This window comes from Lithobates pipiens, unplaced genomic scaffold (genome assembly GCF_037356315.1).
Source record: "Lithobates pipiens isolate NorthernLeopardFrog02 unplaced genomic scaffold, aLitPip1_a1.2 Scaffold_22, whole genome shotgun sequence".
NCBI lineage: Eukaryota > Metazoa > Chordata > Amphibia > Anura > Ranidae > Lithobates > Lithobates pipiens.
Genome location: NW_027507784.1, coordinates 6,669,552 through 6,692,163, shown reverse-complemented (window position 1 = coordinate 6,692,163; position 22,612 = coordinate 6,669,552). Strand labels below are relative to the sequence as shown.

The following is a 22,612-nucleotide window of genomic DNA, read 5'->3' as shown; positions in this document are numbered from 1 at the left end:
CTATTAGTCCAAGATTATTCGACATAGAGAGAAAAGATTCGACATAGAGAGAAAATATTCAACATTATAGAGACAATAGCAAAAAAGGCTGAATGTGCCTAACCTAACTCTATTAGTCCAAGATTATTCCACATAGAGAGAAAAGATTCGACATAAAGATTAGACGAAGCAGTCGCTGTGAGCGGACATTAATGGTCAAATGCTCCGCCCATAGGCTACAGAAGAATTCTAATGTTGGGTGACTGGTAATAATAATGAATAAATATAATTATTTCTAGTGTCATATAACATTAGAATTCTACTATAGCTTGTAGGCGGAACATTCGACCGGAAATGTACGATTGCGGCGTTGTACAGTTTCACTGCTCCATCGAATCTTCTTAGAACATTCGACAGACACCATAAGCCTTCAATGACAGATTTGACCTTAATTATTTTGGATTTTCTGACAAATGCATTTTTAACAAAACAAAATAAATAAAAAATGAATTTTGGGAGTAACTAAATAAATTAATTTTTCAGATGAAAACGAAATTCTGAAGCGAAATATTTCAGTGCGCGCATGTCTACAAAATAATGATATCCAGTCATAGAAAACCCAAGAGAAACGTAAAGTGTATACATGTCGTCAACCGTTAACTGTACAATTAAAGTGCGATGACCAGAGTGTAGTAAATTTCTTCCAAGGCTAGATAAGTTGAGGCCAATATTTAATCCATTTCGCATTGGTAATGAAGGTCCCCAACCTTATCAGCGTGTCAGCTATGCTATGAGAGTTCCACAACTTACTGTAGCGATATTTCGTAGGTGGATAACTACAGCTTGTTGAGAGTCAGTACCCAGGTGTAAAATCACTTCAGGGTTAAATTGAGTTGTTTTAGCCATTGTACACACAGTCGGAGATTCCGACAACCAAATCCATCGGAGTTATTCCGACGGATTAATTCCAGAAGAGGTCTGGATGTGATGTTGCATACACACGGTCGGACTAAGTTGTCGGAAAATCCGTGCATTACGTGATGACGTTATTTCGTTACGACGGGACTACGTTCAGGCTAGTAGCCAATAGCTTTGGTTTAGGAATTTGATCTGAGCATGCGTGGCACCTTGTCCGTCGGAGTAGGCTACACATGATCGGAGTATGTCTGATCGGAGCATTTTGTCGTAAAATATTTCCGGCAAGTTGGAAAACTTGGTCCGACGGATATTCCGATGGAAACAGTCCGATGCATACCACACACAGTCGGAATATCCGACAAAGCGGTCCGATTTGAAACATTCCGACGGAATCTCCGACCGTGTGTACAAGGGCTAAGGGAGGAAATTTCCAAGAAGACCCGGTTCCAATATAAATGTATAGATGTACAATGCCAGAAGACATGATAGAGCGAGCTTACTTCTTCTCAGAAGCGATAGCACAGTGATGGCTGGTTGGGGAAGATTTTGGACAATTTGTAGGAAATTTAGTAAAAAATGATGGAGAACTTTTAGATATCGTCCCCAATTGGTGGATTCCACTGCAGGCATTGCTGTTCCAAGGTTTGAAATCTTCATATGGCCTGACTCCTTTAATGGTAACAACTATAAAGTTATGGAGAGCTAGTTTAGCGTGGGGAAAAAAAAAAACACTCCAAGGTGATTTTACCTCCAAATACTCCACTCTGGAGGAATCTTCAGCTTCCTCATTTATCCTTATCTTCCTCAGCTTCCTCATTTAAACTCCATTCAAGATCCAGGAGCCTGGTACCAGATTTAAGGTTAAAAAGCTAGCTCAGGTAGTGCAGAGATGAACAGCGATAGCTTTTGCATAAATGATAGGATACTGGAACATTCCAGGAAGCAATTTTTTTTTCAGATATATGTAACTTGTCCATGCTCTGTCTGCCCAATTTACGTCAAGGTCTTTCACAAGTGGAGGAATTAGGGTTGGAGCAGATATCTAGAAGGAGGATTGGAAGAGAAACCTATTTCAGTTTTATATACCCATTTGGTAGGAGCATCACTGACAGATATGAGGGAACTTCAATCATGTTGAAAAAGAGATGTTCCTGAGGAGGGGAACTGGGAGGAGATATGGAGATTCCCCGTTCAGACACTTGTCTCTCTTTGAGATAAACTCATACAATTTAACCGCTTGCCGACCGATGCACGCCGATATACGTTGGCGCAATGGCAGCGGTGGGCAAATGGGCATACCTGTACGTCCCCTTTAATCGGCAGGGCTAGCGCACACGCGCATTCCGGCCCAGAACAGCGTGACCATGACCACGGTTCCCGCAGTCTTGATGTCTGCCAGTGTCCCGGCGATCGTGTCACGGAGCCGCAGAACAGGGAGATGCCTATGTAAACAAGTCCTGCCTTGTGACATGACAGATATCTACAGCTCCCTGTCACTGGGAGCAGTGATCGCTGTCATGTGAGTGAAAGCCCATCTCCCCCACAGTTAGAATCACTCCTTAGGACACACTTAACCCCTTGTGTTTAACCCCTTCCCTGTCAGTGTCATTTACACAGTAATCGGTGCATTTTTATAGCTCTGATCGCTGTATAAATGTCACTGGTCCCAAAAAAGTGTCAAAAGTGTATGTCGCAGTCATGATAAAAATCGCAGATCACCGCCATAAATAAAAAAAAATGAATAATAAAAATGCCATAAATCTATCTCTTATTTTGTAGACCCTATAACTTTTGCGCAAACCAATCAATATACACTTGTTGCGATTTTTTTTTTTTTACCAAAAATATGTAGAAGAATACGTATCGCATTAAACTGAGGAAGAAAATTAGTTTTTTATATATTTTTGGGGGATATTTACTATAGCAAAAAGTTAAAAATATTGCTTTTTTTTTTTTTAAAAATTGACGCTCTTTTTTTGTTTATAGCAAAAAAAATAAAAAAAATAATGCAGAGGTGATCAAATACCACCAAAAGAAAGCTCTATTTGTGGAGAAAAAAGGATGTCAATTTTGTTTGGGTGCAGTGTCACACGACCGCGCGATTGTTAGTGAAAGTAATGCAGTGCCGCATCGCAAAAAAATAAAATGACCTGGTGATTTTTTTGAGTATTTTTGTTTTTTGCTAGGTTTTTATTTCTACTCATGCGTTACTCCCAAGGATGTGACTATTTTAATTGTTTTTATTTATGGGTTAGGGTTTAGGAATACAGTTAGGTGAATAAAGATTTTTTTTTTATTAAAAAAATCTTTTCTATCTACTAATTTTACCTTTTGATTTTTTTTTTTTTTAAGGGACATGTAAAGCACTTTACATATTTTTTTTCCTCTTAGCATTATATTTTGGATTCAAGGTGTTGTCCCCAGTTTTGTGGATTTTATTTTTTCCCCTTGAGGTTTTTTATATATATATATATATATTTTCTTTATTGTGAATTGGTTCTCCTGGGTTCTAGCAATGAAACCCTGACAGAGGATCCAACACTCCCCTACTGTGTGCGAAGCGTGAAATAAAGTTTTGGTTGGATTTTCATAGGTGTTTTGCTTTGTCTATCCCAACAGGTCTCAGCAGAGTTGATGGAAGAGTTGATGGAAGATGCACCTCCGAGTTAGGTAAATTCCGCCATTGTATATTTTAGTCTTTATCCTTCATAAGTAGTAAATAAATATTATGCGGTATGGGGGGGGGAGGTCTACTTGCTTGGATGTTTTCCATTTATTTAAGGCTGGGTTCACACTTGATCTCACAGTAGGGGGTCCGGTGTGTCCCTGTTCTTCGAAGACTTCTATAGGTAGACAGCCATGCAGGGAAAGGCACCCAGCCGGACACCACATGTGCATGGGTAGACACGCTGTCTCCTATGGCAACAATCTTGAACGGTTTCTAACAAAGGTTGTAATGAACTCTTTCACTTCCTCCACAATCTCCTTTTCAAATCTTTACTCAACTGAGCTCCCAGTCTATCACTTAGACCTGCTGATCCACTGCCACTGGATCTCCTGAGCTCGTCCAACCTTCTCACTCAGTATCTATCTCAAGCGTCACCCCCTCGTCCCTGCTGGGTCCCTAACTTGGCACTCACAGATTCTCCTCCAGCGTCACCCCACTGGCCGGCTCGGTCCCTGGCTTGGCACACAAGGCTGCTCTGCAAGGTTCTCCTCCACTGGCTTGACATCTGCTGAAGTTTCCCAATTTTTCACCGTCCTGGGTTGGTGAGAATTCTGCCCTGGTGCTTGCTTCAGCTACTCACTCTGGTCCCTGGTAATAAAGTGGATGGTCATTAGTGGCGACAGTTTCCTCTCTACCTCCGACCACAACAGGTTCTCCAGTTGGAAGAACCATTACTTCTGGTTGGACTGCAAGCCGCAATCCAAACCCTACGCTGTTCTCCTGCTTCTGGATAGCCCTCAGACAGCCTACCAGCCAGATGTCCCTGGGATAGGCCTTAGGCTCTGGCCTAGCAGCCCGGGGCAATACAACACATGTCCACCCAGACAGCCGTCCAGGTGGAACAGAACACAAATCACCTGACAACTCCCAAATAAATAGTCTTTCCCAGCAGGCCAAGGGACCCAAGAAAATTCCTGCCTATTGGCTAAGACACCCCATTCATTCATAATCTGTCCTTGCAATGCCCTTGTATTATCTAATGCCACCAGGTACCCGGTGACGGAAGAGAGAAGTGCAGCAACTCCAGAATTAGGATGAAATCAATTGACCTCCTGTCAATCGGCCAAGGCAACTATCACTTGACAGGTCAATTTGCGAGCAACCCTGCCTAGACATCAGGGTGCTACAAATGGAAGAAAGAGCTGTCAGGTGAGTATATATGGCTCAGGGCTCTCAGGAGGTTGGAGTCCTCTAGAGTCACAAGTCAAGGAGGGCCTCAGCATACCGGCACCCATAAAACACATAAATCACTCTCTAGTCAACCTGGCAAATGTCTGTTTTTTCTCTTTTCCCCAGAGTCTTCATCCTTGGCCTATGCGGTGGACACCACTGGATCCATGTATGATGATTTCATGGAGCTGAAGAAAGTGAACAGCTGGCTTCTTGATCGCGTGGAAGCCAAATTTCCATGTGGCGTCCGGCAGTATACCATGGTGGAGTTTAACGATCCTAGTATGTCTTTTGATTCTCATATCATAATCAAAATCAGCAACATTCGACATTATTAAAGAGTTGAAGAGTTTTAAATAGTTTAAAGGAACACAGAAATCCCTTTTGTAAAGCAACACCGTACAATGTGCTTACATTACCATATTGCTTCTCTTCCCATCCAAAGTATTCACCTCTCCACTCTCTTAAGATGCAAATTACGGGAACATTGACCAGAACCGTCATCACTACTGCTGAGGTCACCACCACAAATGAGTCAAAGCCACCAAAGGCATCCACCCCGCTCCCCTCCTCCTGTTCACAATAGTTTTTTAAAGAGGAACTAAAGCCTCAGAAAAAAATAAAAAAAATAACCCCTGCAAGACGAAGGCATAATGAGCTAGTATACATAGCATACTAGCTCATTATGAATTACTTACCTGAGATCAAAGCCCTGAAGCGGTCCTCGTTGCCCTCCTCCAACGCCGCCATTTATCCCGAAGTGACTTCCAGGTATCGCGGCTCCAGCGCTGTGACTGACTAGACAAAAGACTATAACTTTTACGCAAACCAGTCAATATACGCTTATTGCGATTTTCATTACCAAAAAATATGTAGAAGAATACGTATCAGCCTAAACTGAGGAAATTTTTTTTTTAAATAAATGGGGATATTTATTATAGCAAAGTACAAAATGTGTTTTTTTTTTTCAAAATTGTCACTCTTCTTCAGTTCGTAGAGCAAAAAATAAAAACCGCAGAGCTGATCAAATACCATCAAAAGAAAGCTCTATTTGTGGGAAAAAAAGGATGTCAATTTTGTTTGGGTACAGCGCCGCACAACCGCGCAATTATTGTCAGCTAAAGCGACGCAGTGCCGTGTGGCAAAAAATGGCCTGGTCATTCAGCAGCCAAATCTTCCGTTGCTGAAGCGTCTAAAATTTACAGCAGGGATATGCAATTAGTGGACCTCCAGCTGTTGCAGAACTACAAGTCCCATGAGGCATAGCAAGGCTCTGACAGCTACAAGCATGACACCCAGAGGCAGAGGCATGATAGGACTTGTAGTTTTGCAACAGCTGGAGGTCCTCTGATTGGATATCCCTGATATACAGCATCAAAACTCCCGCAATTTAAGTCAAGTGAAAAGATTTAAAAAAAAAAAAGATACATTTTTAAGTAAATGTAACTCAATTAGAATATGGAAATGCACGTGCCTTAAAAGTTTTGTGTAGATTACTCAATATTATACATTATTTTCGTAAGTAAAAAAGGTGTGTTTTAAGAAACAACGAAAATGAAGTAAGGTACTTAAAATATCAAAGTAAATTAACTAACATTTATTTTTATGTTGAAAATGATACAATTTTTATGTTAAAATTACAAGCCAACGGAATCTTTTTTATCAGTGTACAGAACTGATTGAGACTTGTTTTTCCAGAAGTTGGACCCGTCAGGTTCACGCAGTCGAAGGAAACATTTGATGAGTTCTTTAACAAACTGGTAGCCACAGGTGGAGGAGACTGTCCGGAACTGTCAGTAGCAGGAATAAAGCAGGCTCTCCTGTCCTCCCCCCGCCAGTCATTCATCCTCGTACTAACAGACGCTTCAGCTAAAGATTATTCAAACATAGCTCTGGTGAATGAAGTCTTTTCACTGATAAGGTCCACACAGTCCCAGGTATGGAATTTATTTATGTCAGTTGATCTTCATTACTACTCATATGGATTACATTCTTTGGGGGCCATTATATCAGACAGAATGAAGAGGTGCCCCCCACAGTCTCTTTCTTGCCTCAGACAGCCAGGTGTCCCCGGGTTAGGCCTCAGGCTTCCGGCCTGGCAGCCCCGGGGCAGCATATCACACGTCCACCCAGACAGCCGCCTAGGTTTAACGAACCCCGATCACCTGACTCCACCCAAATAAATAAGCTAATAAGTAGGCCAAGGGACTAAAGAAACTAAAGAATGAGACTAAAGAGACTAAAGAAAATTGGCTGAGATACCCCATCCATTCGAAAAACCTGACCTTGCTAAGCCCTTGTCTAACTTACTTTTATGAGATACTGTGTATATATATATATATAAAACCTTACATTTAAATGCCCATCAATGCAGCCTCAACAGTGTCCATCTGCAGCCTTGTCCACCACTGCAGCCTTGTCCACCACTGCAGCCTTGTCCACCACTGCAGCCTTGTCAGTCAGCCTTGTCCACCACTGCAGCCTTGTCAGTCAGCCTTGTCCTTCACTGCAGCCTTGTCAGTCAGCCTTGTCCACCACTGCAGCCTTGTCAGTCAGCCTTGTCCTCCACTGCAGCCTTGTCAGTCAGCCTTGTCCACCATTGCAGCCTTGTCAGTCAGCCTTGTCCACCACTGCAGCCTTGTCAGTCAGCCTTGTCCACCATTGCAGCCTTGTCAGTCAGCCTTGTCCACCACTGCAGCCTTGTCAGTCAGCCTTGTCCACCACTGCAGCCTTGTCAGTCAGCCTTGTCCACCATTGCAGCCTTGTCAGTCAGCCTTGCCCACCATTGCAGCCTTGTCAGTCAGCCTTGTCCACCATTGCAGCCTTGTCAGTCAGCCTTGTCCACCACTGCAGCCTTGTCAGTCAGCCTTGTCCACCACTGCAGCCTTGTCAGTCAGCCTTGTCCACCATTGCAGCCTTGTCAGTCAGCCTTGTCCACCACTGCAGCCTTGTCAGTCAGCCTTGTCCTCCACTGCAGCCTTGTCAGTCAGCCTTGTCCACCATTGCAGCCTTGTCAGTCAGCCTTGTCCACCACTGCAGCCTTGTCAGTCAGCCTTGTCCACCACTGCAGCCTTGTCAGTCAGCCTTGTCCACCATTGCAGCCTTGTCAGTCAGCCTTGTCCACCACTGCAGCCTTGTCAGTCAGCCTTGTCCACCATTGCAGCCTTGTCAGTCAGCCTTGTCCACCACTGCAGCCTTGTCAGTCAGCCTTGTCCACCACTGCAGCCTTGTCAGTCAGCCTTGTCCACCACTGCAGCCTTGTCAGTCAGCCTTGTCCACCATTGCAGCCTTGTCAGTCAGCCTTGCCCACCATTGCAGCCTTGTCAGTCAGCCTTGTCCACCATTGCAGCCTTGTCAGTCAGCCTTGTCCACCACTGCAGCCTTGTCAGTCAGCCTTGTCCTCCACTGCAGCCTTGTCAGTCAGCCTTGTCCACCATTGCAGCCTTGTCAGTCAGCCTTGTCCACCATTGCAGCCTTGTCAGTCAGCCTTGTCCTCCACTGCAGCCTTGTCAGTCAGCCTTGTCCACCATTGCAGCCTTGTCAGTCAGCCTTGTCCACCATTGCAGCCTTGTCAGTCAGCCTTGCCCACCATTGCAGCCTTGTCAGCCAGCCTTGTCCACCATTGCAGCCTTGTCAGTCAGCCTTGTCCATCAGCCTTGCCCACCACTGCAGCCTTGTCCGTCAGCCTTGCCCACCACTGCAGCCTTGTCAGTCAGCCTTGTCCACTATTGCAGCCTTGTCAGCCAGCCTTGTCCACCACTGCAGCCTTGTCAGTTAGCCTTGCCCACCATTGCAGCGTTGTCAGTCAGCCTTGTCCACTATTGCAGCCTTGTCAGCCAGCCTTGCCCACCATTGCAGCCTTGTCAGTCAGCCTTGCCCACCATTGCAGCCTTGTCAGTCAGCCTTGCCCACCATTGCAGCGTTGTCAGTCAGCCTTGTCCACTATTGCAGCCTTGTCAGTTGTATTTTTTTTTTAAATGCCGCCGCCGATATACAGAGCCGGATGTCCTGTGCCCTGTGTGAGGGGCGCCGTAGTTCTCGGCGGCCTCAGGCTGCCTTTGGTTTTTCTCCGCAGCTTTCGGCTGCCTTCGGCCGCTCTCTGCAGCTTTCGGCCCTTCTTGGCAGCTTTTGGCCGCCGTGAACGGCCGGAAGATGCAGAGAACGGCCAAAGGCGGCCGAAAGCCGCCGAGAATGGCCAAAGGCAGCCGAAAGCCGCAGAGAAGAGCCGAAGGTGGCCGAAAGCCTCCGGGAAGAGCCGAAGGCAGCTGAAAGCCGCCCAGAGGCTCAGAATTGCGGGGGATCGGCGTATAACACGCACCCGCGATTTTCCCCTGCTTTTAAGGGGAAAAAAGTGTGCATTATACCCCGATAAATACGGTATATAACCAAATTCTGAATTGATATCAGTAATGACTTTTCTCACATGAATATAAATGCATTAAGAAATGTGATCAGGTTTAGCTGGAAAGGCAATTTTAAAAGTCATGTGCTATGTTGTGGCTTTTTTTTTTTTTTTTAGGTGTTTTAACATTAACACAATAACGATACACTTTTATACATAAATGGGATTAGTCGCGCTCTTGTTGGGCTTTTTTCTCTTTCCTTTCTCCTTGACTTTTGTGTTTATTTCATTTAGGATATATTTCCTCTAATAAGTTAGGAAGGGTTGGGCCCACAGCCATTTCTTTTTGATTTTTCTGGTTGTGACTGTTCCCTGTAGGATAGCATCCGCCATTCATTTTTATCTATGTTGTGCTTTTTTTTTCTCACTGTAGGTAGTTTTCCTCATCACTGGAATGTGTGGAAGTTTTTTTGATCCAGGTTATACTATATACAGAGATATTGCCAATCTCAGCTATGGTCACGTGTTTAACGTTCCCCTTTCAGATCTGAATAAAGTAAGTCATTTTTATTTTATTTTTTTGCCACAACACAACAAATCAATGAGCTACATTATAGCGGTAGTAAACTCTGCTTTATATCTTGTACTTGTAGGCATAGGCGTGCGGACAGGGTGTGCCGGGTGTGCCTGGGTACACCCTAATCACCCCCTGTGGTCCCAAATCCCCCTGCTTCCTGTCTTTCCCCTGCAGTGCTGCCAGCTTCTCTCCCCCTTATCTCAGGAGCGGGAAGGGGTTGGTAAATATTTCATTAACCGGACCCTTCCTTTTATGAATGAACACAGTGAGTGATCTGTACCAATCGCTCCAGTATTTACCCTTAACTGAAGCATAGTAAACAATGTTTACTGCCGGTTGCAGAGAAAGGCACTGGGGAATCTCTGTCCTCAGTTTTTTTTTTTATCTCAAAAGTAAGACATCAGGGGTCTGTTTTTTTTTTTACATATATAAAAATATGTGCGCTGTGTTCTCAATGGACAGCATGCAGTGGCGGCCGTGCTCCATATTTTGGGGAGGGTGGCAAAAAAAACACCACCCCCTCCTCTTGTGGTACAGGAAGGCGGCAATCCCCCCCCATGGGAGATTGATGAGACCCACGGCCGTCGACCCTTTCCCCCCCATTAGAGACCAACGGGAATGCGCCAAATGACCCCCCTCTCCCCCCGAAAGGGAGATGGATGGGAAGGTGGCAAGCAGAGGGTCTACCTAAGGAAGCAGGGGGAAAGAAGAGTTGGGCTGTTGCTTCTCCTGCCGGCCGAACAGGAAGTGGGTCCTGAGAAGCAATTGGCCATTGAGTCCTAAGACTTAGGACGCGCTTCTTGATTGGCCGGGAGGAGAATCAGGGAGAAAATAGCGATTATCAATTCACTATTGTCCCACAACTGGGTGGGCTCAGTGTGCAGTCCTCTGCACCCCAAGCCTACCCCTTTTTTGAAGCCAATTAGAGCCTTAGGCTCTAATCATGTACTTCAAAAAATTAAAACAAAAAACATTGACATCCATGCGTCTGGCGACCCACATGTAGATTAGGGGCCGGGCGCATGGATTATGACGATGGTGCCCCTGCACCCCCCTCTGAAAGGGCCACTACTGATGACATGCTGTCCATTGAGAGAGTTGTGTCATGGCCATGACTGCCGCTAGTACGGGAGTGACGTCACTGTGGCTTAGCCATTCAAATGGCCCAAACCCAAAAGGAAGACCGGGTGAAGATACGATGGAATCCCTGTCAGTAATTAGAGAGTGTCTTTGGAGTGATTCAGTTTTCAGTTAAGTCTGTCGTAGTGCGCTAGTATGATGTGCATACCAGACATTTATGACCAGAGCCTACAGGGGGTCCTTTTTTTTTTTTTTTGATTAAGGTTTATTACTGCTTTAAGGGTTGGCTTTTTACATTTCTCAGGCTCTTTTAGTACCAATATATGCCTACAAAGATTTCCCCATTCCGTCCAAATGTCACCACTTCAAAGTCATAGTATGGAGTGTTATCTCCAACTTCCTTCTCCATCATTTAGAATAAACAAATAATAGAAATCCAACTATGGAAGAATAAGACTTTTCCCAGTCCCATCATAATGAAGAGACCACTCCATACAAACTCTAATGCCTCGTACACACAACAAAACCGTGGATTTTTGTTCAAAGGATGTTGACTCCAACTTGTCTTGCGTACACATCGTCACACAAATGCTGGCCAACAATTACGAACGTGGTGATGTACAAGACGTACGTGATGTCTCCATTACGAACGCTAGTTTTACAAGACCGAGCACTTCCGGCTCGTCCTTGATTCCGAGCATGTGTGGACTCCGATGGAGCATAAACACGGTCGGACTTACCACCAACAAGATCACATCCAACATTTCTAATCGGAAAATCCGATCGTGCGTACGCGGCATAAGACATATTTGTTTTGGCAAGGGTTGGCCTTAAAATGTTAACTGTAGTATTTTTAAATGTTGAGTTCTATTAACAGATATCTCTAACTGGACTATTTTCTCCCTGTTGCCATTTCCTGTTCCGGCATGACTGTGCCCATTTCTATAAATCCACCTTCATGATTTGACCAGTTTGGGGTTGAGGAATGTAAAGGTCTTGCACAGAGCTCTGATCTTATTATAAACCTGGTACATCCAGATGTATCTATGATTGCACCTTTGGGAGTAATTGGAAAACCAATTGTGAGTCAGGTCTTCTAGTCCAACATTAGTATCTGACTTTAAAGTGGTCCTATGCATGAAGGTTAAAAAAAAAAAACCTGAGTGCAACTCCCCCACCCCCCATCCTTATATTTACCTGAGCCCCATCTCAACCCAACAATGTTCATGAGAGCAGGGGCTTGCTTGAATCTCTCTCTCTCCTCATTGGCTCACATAGCAGCAGGAGCCATTGGCCAGTGAACCATTGAGGAGAAAGCAGGGAGTGGGGCTGAGGCCACACTCTATGTGTGAATGGACAATCTCTATTCACAGGAGTATGGCTTGGGAGCAAGCCTGCTGAAGAGCTCACACAGCAAGAGACTTGCTATTAGGGGCAGAGGGAGCAGAAAAGATAGCCATTGGGGGGCCCAAACAGAAGAGAATGGGGCAGTCCTGTGCAAAACCGTTACACAGAGCAGGTAAGTATAACATGTTTCTCATTGTCTCAACTGGCTGTGTATGGCTTCTGCTGCTGTCTCAGGCAATGAGAAGGAAGAGTCCCTGGAGAGCCGAGCCTTGTGCACATTGCTGGATCGTGATGGGGCTCTGGTAATTATTAGGAGTGCCCATTCAAACAATGAGCCATGACTAAGCCACACCCCCTCTTTCTACCCATTGGCTCACTGACTTTGATTGACATCAGTGGGAGCCAATGGTGTCTCAGCCATTGGAGGATGGAGAGTCCTGGACAAGTGAGACTCTCATGCATCATCACAGAATCGAGATGGAGCTCAGGTAAGTATTGGGGGGGGGGGGGGGGGTTGGGGGCTGCTGCACACAGAAGGGTTTTAATCTTAATGCATTGAATGCATCTTTTTCCTTCACAAGCCCTTTAAAATAGCCACTCCATATATCTCATCGTGTCACATGAAGGAGGAAGAAAAAAAGCTTGCATAGAGTAAAACCATCTAAAAAATCTTTATTCCGCAATCCAAACCACTCCCAATGGTGTGTGTCTCCACTGACACTAGTATTTCAGGTTCCATAAAAAAGCCATGATCCAAGACTGCGAGTACAGACCCAGTATGTATAGTGTTATCACGTCCTCCCTACGCGTTTCATCGTCCAACATCCTCCAGGGGCTATATTATGTCCCTCATTTTGGAATGCGGTATATTAATTATCACTTTTGTATTTCAGGTATTTCATTACTTGGATTTCACCCTTTCAATACCAGTTAACAGCTCAGAGTTGCTCTTCTCTGGCGACTTCACGGCTCTTGTTCACACTGAACGTTTCTTAGTCTACGGCAATTTCTCTTCACTAATGATCACCACAGATGGTCCGATTAATTCTTTGCAACTTGCTGGGCCTGTTGCACGTAAGCGAAAAAAAAAAATTTTTTTTCATTGTCAGGGCACCAATATTATGTGTGTGGGGGGGGATTCATATCATATTGATACCTAGGCGCTTAGTAGAAAGAGCACAACGATATGACTGTATGGCCTTTTCGTAGCTCTACCTTCAGGGACCCCTCCTCCTCTCCTCCTTCTCCTTCCTGTCTTTTCTTTCTCTTCCTTTGTCCCCCCCCCCCCCATGTTTCCTCTTCTCCCAGGTAACCTCTATTGTGCTTGTATAGCACAATCAATCTCTAGTGATGTAACTAGGCCGTAACTCAGCAGTTGGAAGACCATGGTATCCCTTTCTTGAGGGATTTTTGAATGTAGATTTTGTTTAGAATGAGTCTATATACATAAGTTTAACCCTCGAGCAGCTTGATAAGTTATAATCTTATTTGCTCTGACTTTAGTTACACAGATTGCCAATGGATAGGCCATGTACAGCTAGTTTTTTCCTCCCCCGTGCTATACTTAATTCAACCCATCTGGCATTTCTTTATATATTATATGTAATGCTATTCATTGATCTTTTCAATAAAAAAAAATGTTTGAATGAGGATACCTGTGGACGAAAGGCTTGACATTGTGCTCTGTTGGACATCCATGGACTTTGGTTGGATCGCTTTTCTTGGTGATATTTTCACACATTGACCCTTATGGGCAAAAAAATTTCAAATTAACCTCTAAGCCCTTGTACACACGGTCGGAAATGCCGACGGAAAATGGCCGATCGGACTGTGTTGTCGGATAATCCGACCATGTTTGGGCTCCATCAGACTTTTTTCCGTCGGAATGTCCGACCAACAAAGTTTGAGAGCTGGATATAAATTTTTCCGACAACATGATCCGATCGGACAAAGGGGATGCAAAGGAAGAGAAAGAAAAGACAGGAAGGAGAAGGAAGAGAGGAGGAGGGGTCCCCGAAGGTAGAGCTACGAAAAGGACATACAGTCATACCATTGTGTTGTAGAGAATTCCGATCGGACAAACTGCAACGCATGCTCAGATCAAATTTACGAGACCAAAGCTATTGGCTACTAGCCTGAACGTAGTCCCGTCGTAAGGAATGAACGCCATCACGTTCCGAACGATCAGATTTTCCGACAACTTTGTCCGACCGTGTGTATGCAACACCAGTTTCGGACAAAATCCGTCTGAAAAAATCAGACGGATTTTGTTGTCGGAATGTCCGACCGAGTGTACAAGGGTTTAGAGGTAAAACATGGCAGCTTTTGGTGTATTTTCTCATACTCATTAGAACTTTAAAATATTTGAATATAAAGCCCTAAGAGCCCGTTCACACTGAGGCAGCACGACTTGCAGCGCGACTGCCTCAGGCGACCGGGATCCGACTTTAGCGGCGGCTTGTGAAATGACTTCTGTATAGAAGTCAATGCAAGTTGCCCCAAAATTCATACAGGGACCTTTTTCTAAGTCGGAGCGCCTTGAGTCGCTCCGATTAGAATGGTTCCATTGCATAGAGCGGGACGCGACTTGTCAGGCACCCCTGTGTGAACCGGCTCTTAAAGCCAGTGGTGGCTCATGTTTTTTGTTTGGGGGGGCAGCAAACAAACCTCTCTGTGGCACCTCAAATCCCCCCACCCCAAGGAGGTAATTCAGGGCATCCTGAAAGTGGCCGAGCCCTGAATAGGGGGTGACAGCGGCGATGGCCAAAGCATGGGGGTGGCGGCCATGGATAAAGGGGGCGTCACCCCTAATGGACGGGCCGCCACTGCTTAAAGCACCAAAACAGCTATCGACATTGGCCAAACTGAAGTCAAATTGGGTGGAAACCAGGCCCATATATGATTAACTTAGGTAAAGCCGGTACATGGGAAACAAAGAACAGAATGATCTAGATATTTTGGTTCGGCAAAAGACATCTAGACGCTTTATCTAAGAGTTGATGATTTGCTTTATAAAACCAAACCCTTTTGTTTTATAATTTGCATGGCAGGTACTATTCACCTGGAGGTGCTGGTGTCAGAAAGTTGGGGCTCTGTGCGTCTCCTGAAAAATCCCGCAAAAGGAAATTATAGTATTGATATAAATGCCGGAGGGGTGCATGCCATTCGAGTACAAGGATTCACAGGTAACACCACAGCATTAGCAATATTAAAGCAAAGATTGTAGTGATTGTTTTGTATGTTTGTTTTTCTTATTTTTTATTTACTAGTTGCTAATTTTTTTTTTCTTCATAATATACAGTATTTCATAAAAGTAAGTACACCCCTCAGTCACATGTGTGCAAATCTTTTCTTCTCTCTTTTCATGTGACAACACTGAAGAAATGACACTTGTCTACAATGTAAAGTAGTGAGTGTACAGCTTGTATAACAGTGTAAATTTCCTGTCCCCTCAAAATAACTCAACACACAGCCATTAATGTCTAAATCACCGGCAGCAAAAGTCAGTACACCCCTAGGTAAAAATCTCCAAATTGGGCCCAAAGTGTCAATATTTTGTGTGGGCCGCCATTATTTTCCAGCACTGCCTTAACCCTGAGGATAGAAGAAATGGCTGCACACCACTGTAAATCAAAATCCTTTTTATTAGGACATCCCGAAACTACAAGAACCAGAATGCTGGGTAGACGCGTTTCACACATAACACATGCGCTTAGGCTGGTTTCTCGCGGATACTACTTTGCTCTGCAACATCAGTCCTACATCGGTCATACCTTGGTCCTACATCCATCTGACTTCAGTGAACAGGGATCCGACTTTAATCCCCGAGATTGGTATGAATCTTCAGGAGGGAGCTCCAGCCTTTTTATTTTTAAATCGGCATGGGTTCTCCCTCCAAGAGCATCTCAGGCCCTTCGGTCTGGTACGGATTTTAAGGGGAGCCCTCTATGCCGAAAAAAAGGGCGTGGGGATCCTCCAAAATCTATACCAGACCCTTATCCAAGCACGCAGCATGGTAGGTTTACAAAAAGGGAGGGGGCAATCGAACGCCCCCCCCCCCCTTGAACATTACCAGGCCACATGCCCTCAAGATGGGATGTGGGTGCTTTAGGGCTGGGGGGCCCTGCGCCCCCCCACCCCAAAGCACCTTGTCCCCATGTTGATGAGGACAAGGGCCTCTTCCTGACAACCCTGGCCGTTGGTTGTTTGGGTCTGCGGGCGGGAGGCTTATCGGAATCTGGAAGCCCCCTTTAACAAGGGGGCCCCAGATGCCGGACCCCCCACCCTATGTGAATGTGTATGGGTAACGTTGCAACCCTACCCATTCACCTGAAAAAAAGTTTTAAAAAGAAAACATAGCACACAGGGTGTTAAAGTAATTTATTAAGGCAGCTCCTTCCGACTTCTTCTCCCCCTCTCCGGCTCTTCTGCCTCCACCACTATTGTCTTCTGCCTCTATAAGTTCTTCTCCCCTCTCCAATTCTTCTCCGCTGATGTCTTCTAGCCCTCTCTGGTTCTTCTCCCTCTGTCTTCTGCCTCTACCAGGTCTTCTCCACGGTCTTCTCGCTCTTTGCTTCTTCTTCTTCCGATGTTGACTCAATGCTCTCTCCTTCTCTAAGGATGGGTGCGCGGTGTGCCACTACTTATATTGGCATGGGGCGGGGTCACCGGGTGATGTTATACTGAGGCCCCCTTTATGACATCATCACCCCATAATGCTCCGGGGGGTGATGTCATAAGGGGCAGGGCCTCCGAAACTGATTTTATGGTCTTACTGGCAAAGAAACTGGGGGATAAGGAGCGACCTAATGTAGGGGCCCTCCGGGATACCATATTGACACCTCCCTGTAAAATGCTTGCACAGGCATCATCTGCAAACACAACAGGGATATGTCTATTCATAGTATCTTTAATCTGTCCAAATTCAAAAGTTGAAAGGGTAATTTTATTTTGATATGGACTGCCATTGTTCTGTGCCCTTCTACCAACAAGAGTTTTCCTATCTTTGCTGTTAATCATCCACCTCGAATAGCCTCTCTGTGAAAATGGACTATACAGAGCAGCTGCCTCACGTTCAGAATCTGAACCATCCCTACATATTCATCTCACCCATAGGAACTGTCCCACACGTATACCCTTAATGGTATGCTTTGGATGTCCTGACTGTGCCAACAGGAGGGAGTTGCCAGATAATGGTTTTCTATATAGGGTGGTATTGACCCTCCGATTGACACCTGTCAGGAGAACATCCAAAAAGTGAATCTCTCTATCATTTGCATCACCAGTAAAAGTAAGATTCTTATTGTTACAATTTAGATATTCCAAGAATGGAGTCAAGTTAGTTGTCCTGTCCTCCATAACAAACATCAAATCATCTATAAACCTGAAAAATAGTTTAATGGAGGACCTAAAGGGGTTCGCTACTCCAAATATGCAAGACCGCTCCCACCAACCCATATAAAGGTTGGCTAAAGAGGGTGAAAACTTAGCCCCCCATAGCAGCCCCAGACTATGACACTCCCACCACCATGCTTGACTGTAGACAAGACACACTTGTCTTTGTCCTCCTCACCTGGTTGCCCCCACACACGCTTGTCACCATCTGACCCAAATACGTTTATCTTGGTCTCATCAGACCACAGGACATGGTTCCAGTATTCCATGTCCTTAGTCTGCTTGTCTTCAGCAAACTGTTTTCTGGCTTTCTTGTGCATCATCTTTAGAAGAGGCTTCCTTCTGGGATGACAGCCATGCAGACCAATTTGATGCTGTGTGTGGCGTATGGTCTGAGCACTGACAGGCTGACCCCCCACCCCTACAACCTCTGCAGCAATGCTGGCAGCACTCATATGTCTATTTCCCAAAGACAACCTCTGGATATGATGCTGAGAATGCTCACTCAACTTCTTTGGTGGACCATGGCGAGGCCTGTTCTGAGTGGAACCTGTCCTGTTATACCGCTGTATGGTCTTGGCCACCGTGCTGGAGCTCAGTTTCAGGGTCTTGGAAATCTTCTTATAGCCTATGCCATCTTTATGTAGAGCAACAATTCTTTTTTTTTTCAGATCCTCAGAGAGTTCTTTGCCATGAGGTGCCACGTTGAACTTCCAGTGACCAGTATGAGAGAGTGAGAGCGATAACACCAATTTTAACACACCTGCTCCTCATTCACACCTGAGACCTTGTAACACTAATGAGTCGCATGACACCGGGAGAGGGAAAATGGCTAATTTGGGCCCAATTTGGACATTTTCTCTTAGGGGGTGTACTGACTTTTGTTGCCAGCGGTTTAGACATTAATGGCTGTGTGTTGAGTTATTTTGAGGGGACAGGAAATTTACACTGTTATACAAGCTGTACACTCACTACTTTACATTGTAGACAAGTGTCATTTCTTCAGTGTTGTCACATGAAAAGAGAGAAGAAAAGATTTACAAAAATAAGACTGAGGGGTGTACTTACTTTTGTGAGATGCTGTGTATAATATCTTTATTATTACATTTAAAAACTTCTGAACTTGATAATCAGAAAGCCCAGAACTGTTTTCACCTGAACTGGCAGATTTTGTACAACTGAATGATTTTATTTCTGATTAATTATATTTTTCTTCTTATTTTCCAGCCACGAACATATCATGTGAGTATTTATTTTTTCTACCATTAGGAAACTCTGAGAATTTCTGTACATGTTACCTTCCTTTCTTCTTCTCCTTCTCATACACCATTGTGACCAATCGAATGTCTAAGTAGACCTTGTAATCCTGATCTACACGGTCTCGGTTTAAGAGAAGTGTCTATGATCTTCTCTTTCACTGTGCCGGCAGGGGGATCAATGTGCCGGGGGCATATACTGTATATGTAGGCACATACACATGCATGTATGTTTGAGCTTAAGGGTGTACACCCTATTGCAATAGGCTGTGCACACCTATGGGGCGGACAAACCTGTTATGTTATAGCATTGATATAGCACACCCTACGTAGAAGCCACAAGTAGAAAGGAATCCCCCACCCTGCACAGCCAGCACATTTACTTGGGTTTCGCTGGGGCCCTCCTCAATACCCCAGACAGCTCCTCCTAGACTCCATCCTCTACTTCTGGAAGCTTCTCCAAGGTTCCATTGAGCAGGGGAAGTTACCAGAGATGCTGCCTTTTAAGTCATCCGGGCTTCCTGAGTTACTATAGCCCTGACCTAGATTCAACCCAAGCTTGGCCGACAGCCAAGCCAAATTTATTTACTTTAACAACTTTGTACACTAGCATACTAGCTAGAGGGTGCTACATTGAGTAGGTGTCACGTACCTGGTGGTGGGAGCCCGGAGTGCAGGGAGCGGCCTCTCGTAAGCCTCTGGCTCGAGATCCCCTGAGAGTGGGAACAGGGACTCTGGAGGGCAGAGGGCACAAGTGCCAAGTCCGTGTAGGTGGGCCTGGTCCAGGAACTGGCGTCAGACAGCAGTGGATAAGGACAGGTGGTTCTGGAGTGGCTGGAAGTCGGCAGCTGGCAGCAAGCAGGTGGGCACACAGGAACGGCTGGCAGGCAGACAGCAGACAGCAGGGGTCACAGAACACGGACTGGAACAGCAGGCAGAAGCGGGGTCAAACACAAGCCGGGTCGTCAACGGGCAGGCAGCAGAAGTACCGAAGGAGGAGGCAGAAGAATAGTCAGGAGGTCCGGGGGTCAGGGCTGGCAGCAAGCAGGATAATCAGGAACGAGCCGAGTAGATCAGAGACAGGAATAATCAGGTAATCAGAGGCAACTCTCAGGAACGCTGTAGACAGGACAGCAACGGGCCACTAGAATGAATCACTTAAGAAGCCCTCTGGGCGCCAAGAACGGTCGCACGGCGTGCCCGTTCGCGCCCACGTCAAACCGTGCAACCGACCGTGACCCCGCGCACCCGCGTGCGCACGTTCGCAACCTTGCGCACCCGCGTGCGCCCGATCGTACTTGCTCGCACCCGCGTGCGTCCGTTCGCGCTAACGCGCGCCCGGGAAGACCTATTAGCGCTCAACGGACCAACACTGTGGGTAAGTCTTCCCTGGGCTGCTGGAACTCGGAACCGACCATGACAGTAGGTGTATCTTATGGAGACATCAGGGGTCTATTAGGTTGGTCATGCATGGGTCGAATCTTGGCCGGTTCTTCAAGGAACTAGCCAAGATTTGAACTTTTAATGGGCAGGCTGAAGGTACCAGGTTGATCGATCGATCAGCTTCGGTACAACCAGCCTGTTGGATTCAAAATTTGAAATTATCGCAAGAGGCTGCTATAGCTGCTGGCAGTAATCACTGTCTTCTCCCAGCAGGGATGCCCCCCACCCCCCCTGCCGGAAGAGGGGAATTGCTGATTCCCCTGTCAGCACTGTCTGTGTAATCATTCAAATTTCACACTGTGTATGGCTGGCCTTAGACAATGTCTCTCCTGTCCTCCATGGCAGCTAATCAAGCACAGATTATGCTTGATTAACTGTTTGCCCTGCCATAGCAGCCATAGAATGACAGCTTCTACTCTGGAACCTCTCAGAGTTTAGTGCTTTGGGATCCCCCACCCTGCACAGCCAACACATTTACTGGGGTTTCGCTGGGGCCTTCATCAATACCCCAGACAGTTCCTCCTAAACTCCATCCTCTACTTCTGGAAGCTTCTCCAAGGTTCCATTGAGCAGGGGAAGTTACCAGAGAAGCTGCCTTTTAAGTCATCGAGCCTTCCTGAGTCACTGTAGCCCTGACCTAGATTCAACCCAAGCTTGGCCGACAGCCAAGCCAAATTTATCTACTCTAACAACTTTGTACACTAGCATACTAGCTAGTGGGTGCTACATTGAGTAGGTGATAGGTGCATTTTATGGAGACATCAGGGGTCTATTAGGTCGGCCATGCACGGGCCAAATCTTGGCCGGTTCTTCAGGGAACTAGGCAAGATTTGAACTTTTAATGGGCAGGCTGAAGGTACCAGGTTGATCGATCGATCAGCTTCGGTACAACCAGCCTGTTGGATTCAAAATTTGAAATCATCGCAAGAGGCTGCTATATCTGCTGGCAGTAATCACTGCCTTCTCCCAGCAGGTATGCCCCCCCCCCCCCCAGGAAGGGAATTGCTGATTCCCCTGTCAGCACTGTCTGAATTTCACACTGTGTATGGCTGGCCTTAGACAATGTCTCTCCTGTCCTCCACGGCAGCTAATCAAGCACAGATTATGCTTGATTAATTGTTTGCCCTGCCATAGCAGCCATAGAATAGAATGACAACTCCTACTCTGGAACCTCTCAGAGTTGAGTGCTTTGGGCACTGGTATGTGGAGGCTAGCAAGAAAAATCATCGAAGAGCCAAATTGTAGAAGACTTTGTAGGTTGCAGTTAGAAGTTAGAATTTTTGTAATCGGCGGCCAGGAACTGAATACGTAGAAAGGAAATCAAACAGCATTTATGAAATCTGGGGAGAGCCAATTGAGGCAGGAACAGATAATAGGATGGATGGTATTGGTTCCAATCTGATTATTGATTTATTTTTTCTTTCCATGCTTTCAACAGCTGCAGCATCTTGTTCAGAATGCCATCTACACGCTCTGTGTGAGGAACATGCCGATTATTTGCAATGCGTCTGCAAGGACGGCTTCGTTGGAGACGGATTCAACTGTTCCGATATCGATGAGTGTGCCTATGTTTGGACACACAACTGCTCCGCCGGCACATGCCAGAACACATTTGGCTCTTATACCTGCCTCTGTCCAAGTGGTTTTATCTTCTCTGGAGGTTCCTGTGTACCCATCAGAGAGTGTGACGACCCTAGTCTCAACACATGTCATCCCTTAGCACAATGCATTAATGAGCTTTCTGGATATACCTGTGTGTGTCCCAACGGATACTATGGGAACGGGTCCCATTGTGAAATTGATGAGTGCCAGAGAGGCGCCTGTGGCTTTGGATTGGAGTGTACCAAGGCCCTTGGCTCCTATTCTTGCTCTGATCCTTGTGTAAGCCGCACTGTGCTCAATGAGCCCTGGAGAAGCCTAGACAATCCACGATCCTCGACCCCAAACTGTGATCGTTCCAAGAACGGATGGTATCAGTTTGTTGGCAGTGCAGGTATCCGTATACCCGAAACCTGTGTACCCATATATAGATGTAATACGGACGCTCCAGTGTGGATGAATGGAAAACACCCGGCCATGAAAGACGGCATCGTGAATCGCACGGCTTGTGCCCATTGGGGTGGAAACTGCTGCCAATGGACATCAACCATCCAGGTTAAGGCTTGTCCCCTGGGATACCACGTGTACAAAATAATTGGAACTCCACAGTCAATGTGCACGGCGTCCTTTTGTACAGGTAAGCGATGAATCTCCTTTTTCTAGTTTAAAAAAATATATAAAGTCCTCCAGGTTGCGAAATATCTAGAGGTATCAAAGATTTACTGGATGTGTAGAACGTTACATAGTTACATAGTTAATAAGGTTGAATAAAGACACCA

At 45.7% G+C, this 22,612-nt stretch overlaps 1 protein-coding gene across 1 annotated transcript in view; it reads left to right on the top strand.

Annotated features, from left to right (window-relative positions):
• Window positions 1–22,612, top strand: part of LOC144000343 (uromodulin-like) — a 50,299-nt gene that overhangs the window by 3,164 nt on the left and 24,523 nt on the right. Inside the window, exons 2-9 of the mRNA XM_077494134.1 lie at window positions 3,517–3,567; window positions 4,922–5,077; window positions 6,494–6,732; window positions 9,571–9,693; window positions 13,035–13,215; window positions 15,192–15,326; window positions 18,763–18,777; window positions 21,673–22,470. Of these exons, the coding sequence (XP_077350260.1) occupies window positions 3,517–3,567; window positions 4,922–5,077; window positions 6,494–6,732; window positions 9,571–9,693; window positions 13,035–13,215; window positions 15,192–15,326; window positions 18,763–18,777; window positions 21,673–22,470 (1,698 nt within the window). The remainder of the gene's footprint in view (window positions 1–3,516; window positions 3,568–4,921; window positions 5,078–6,493; window positions 6,733–9,570; window positions 9,694–13,034; window positions 13,216–15,191; window positions 15,327–18,762; window positions 18,778–21,672; window positions 22,471–22,612) is intronic.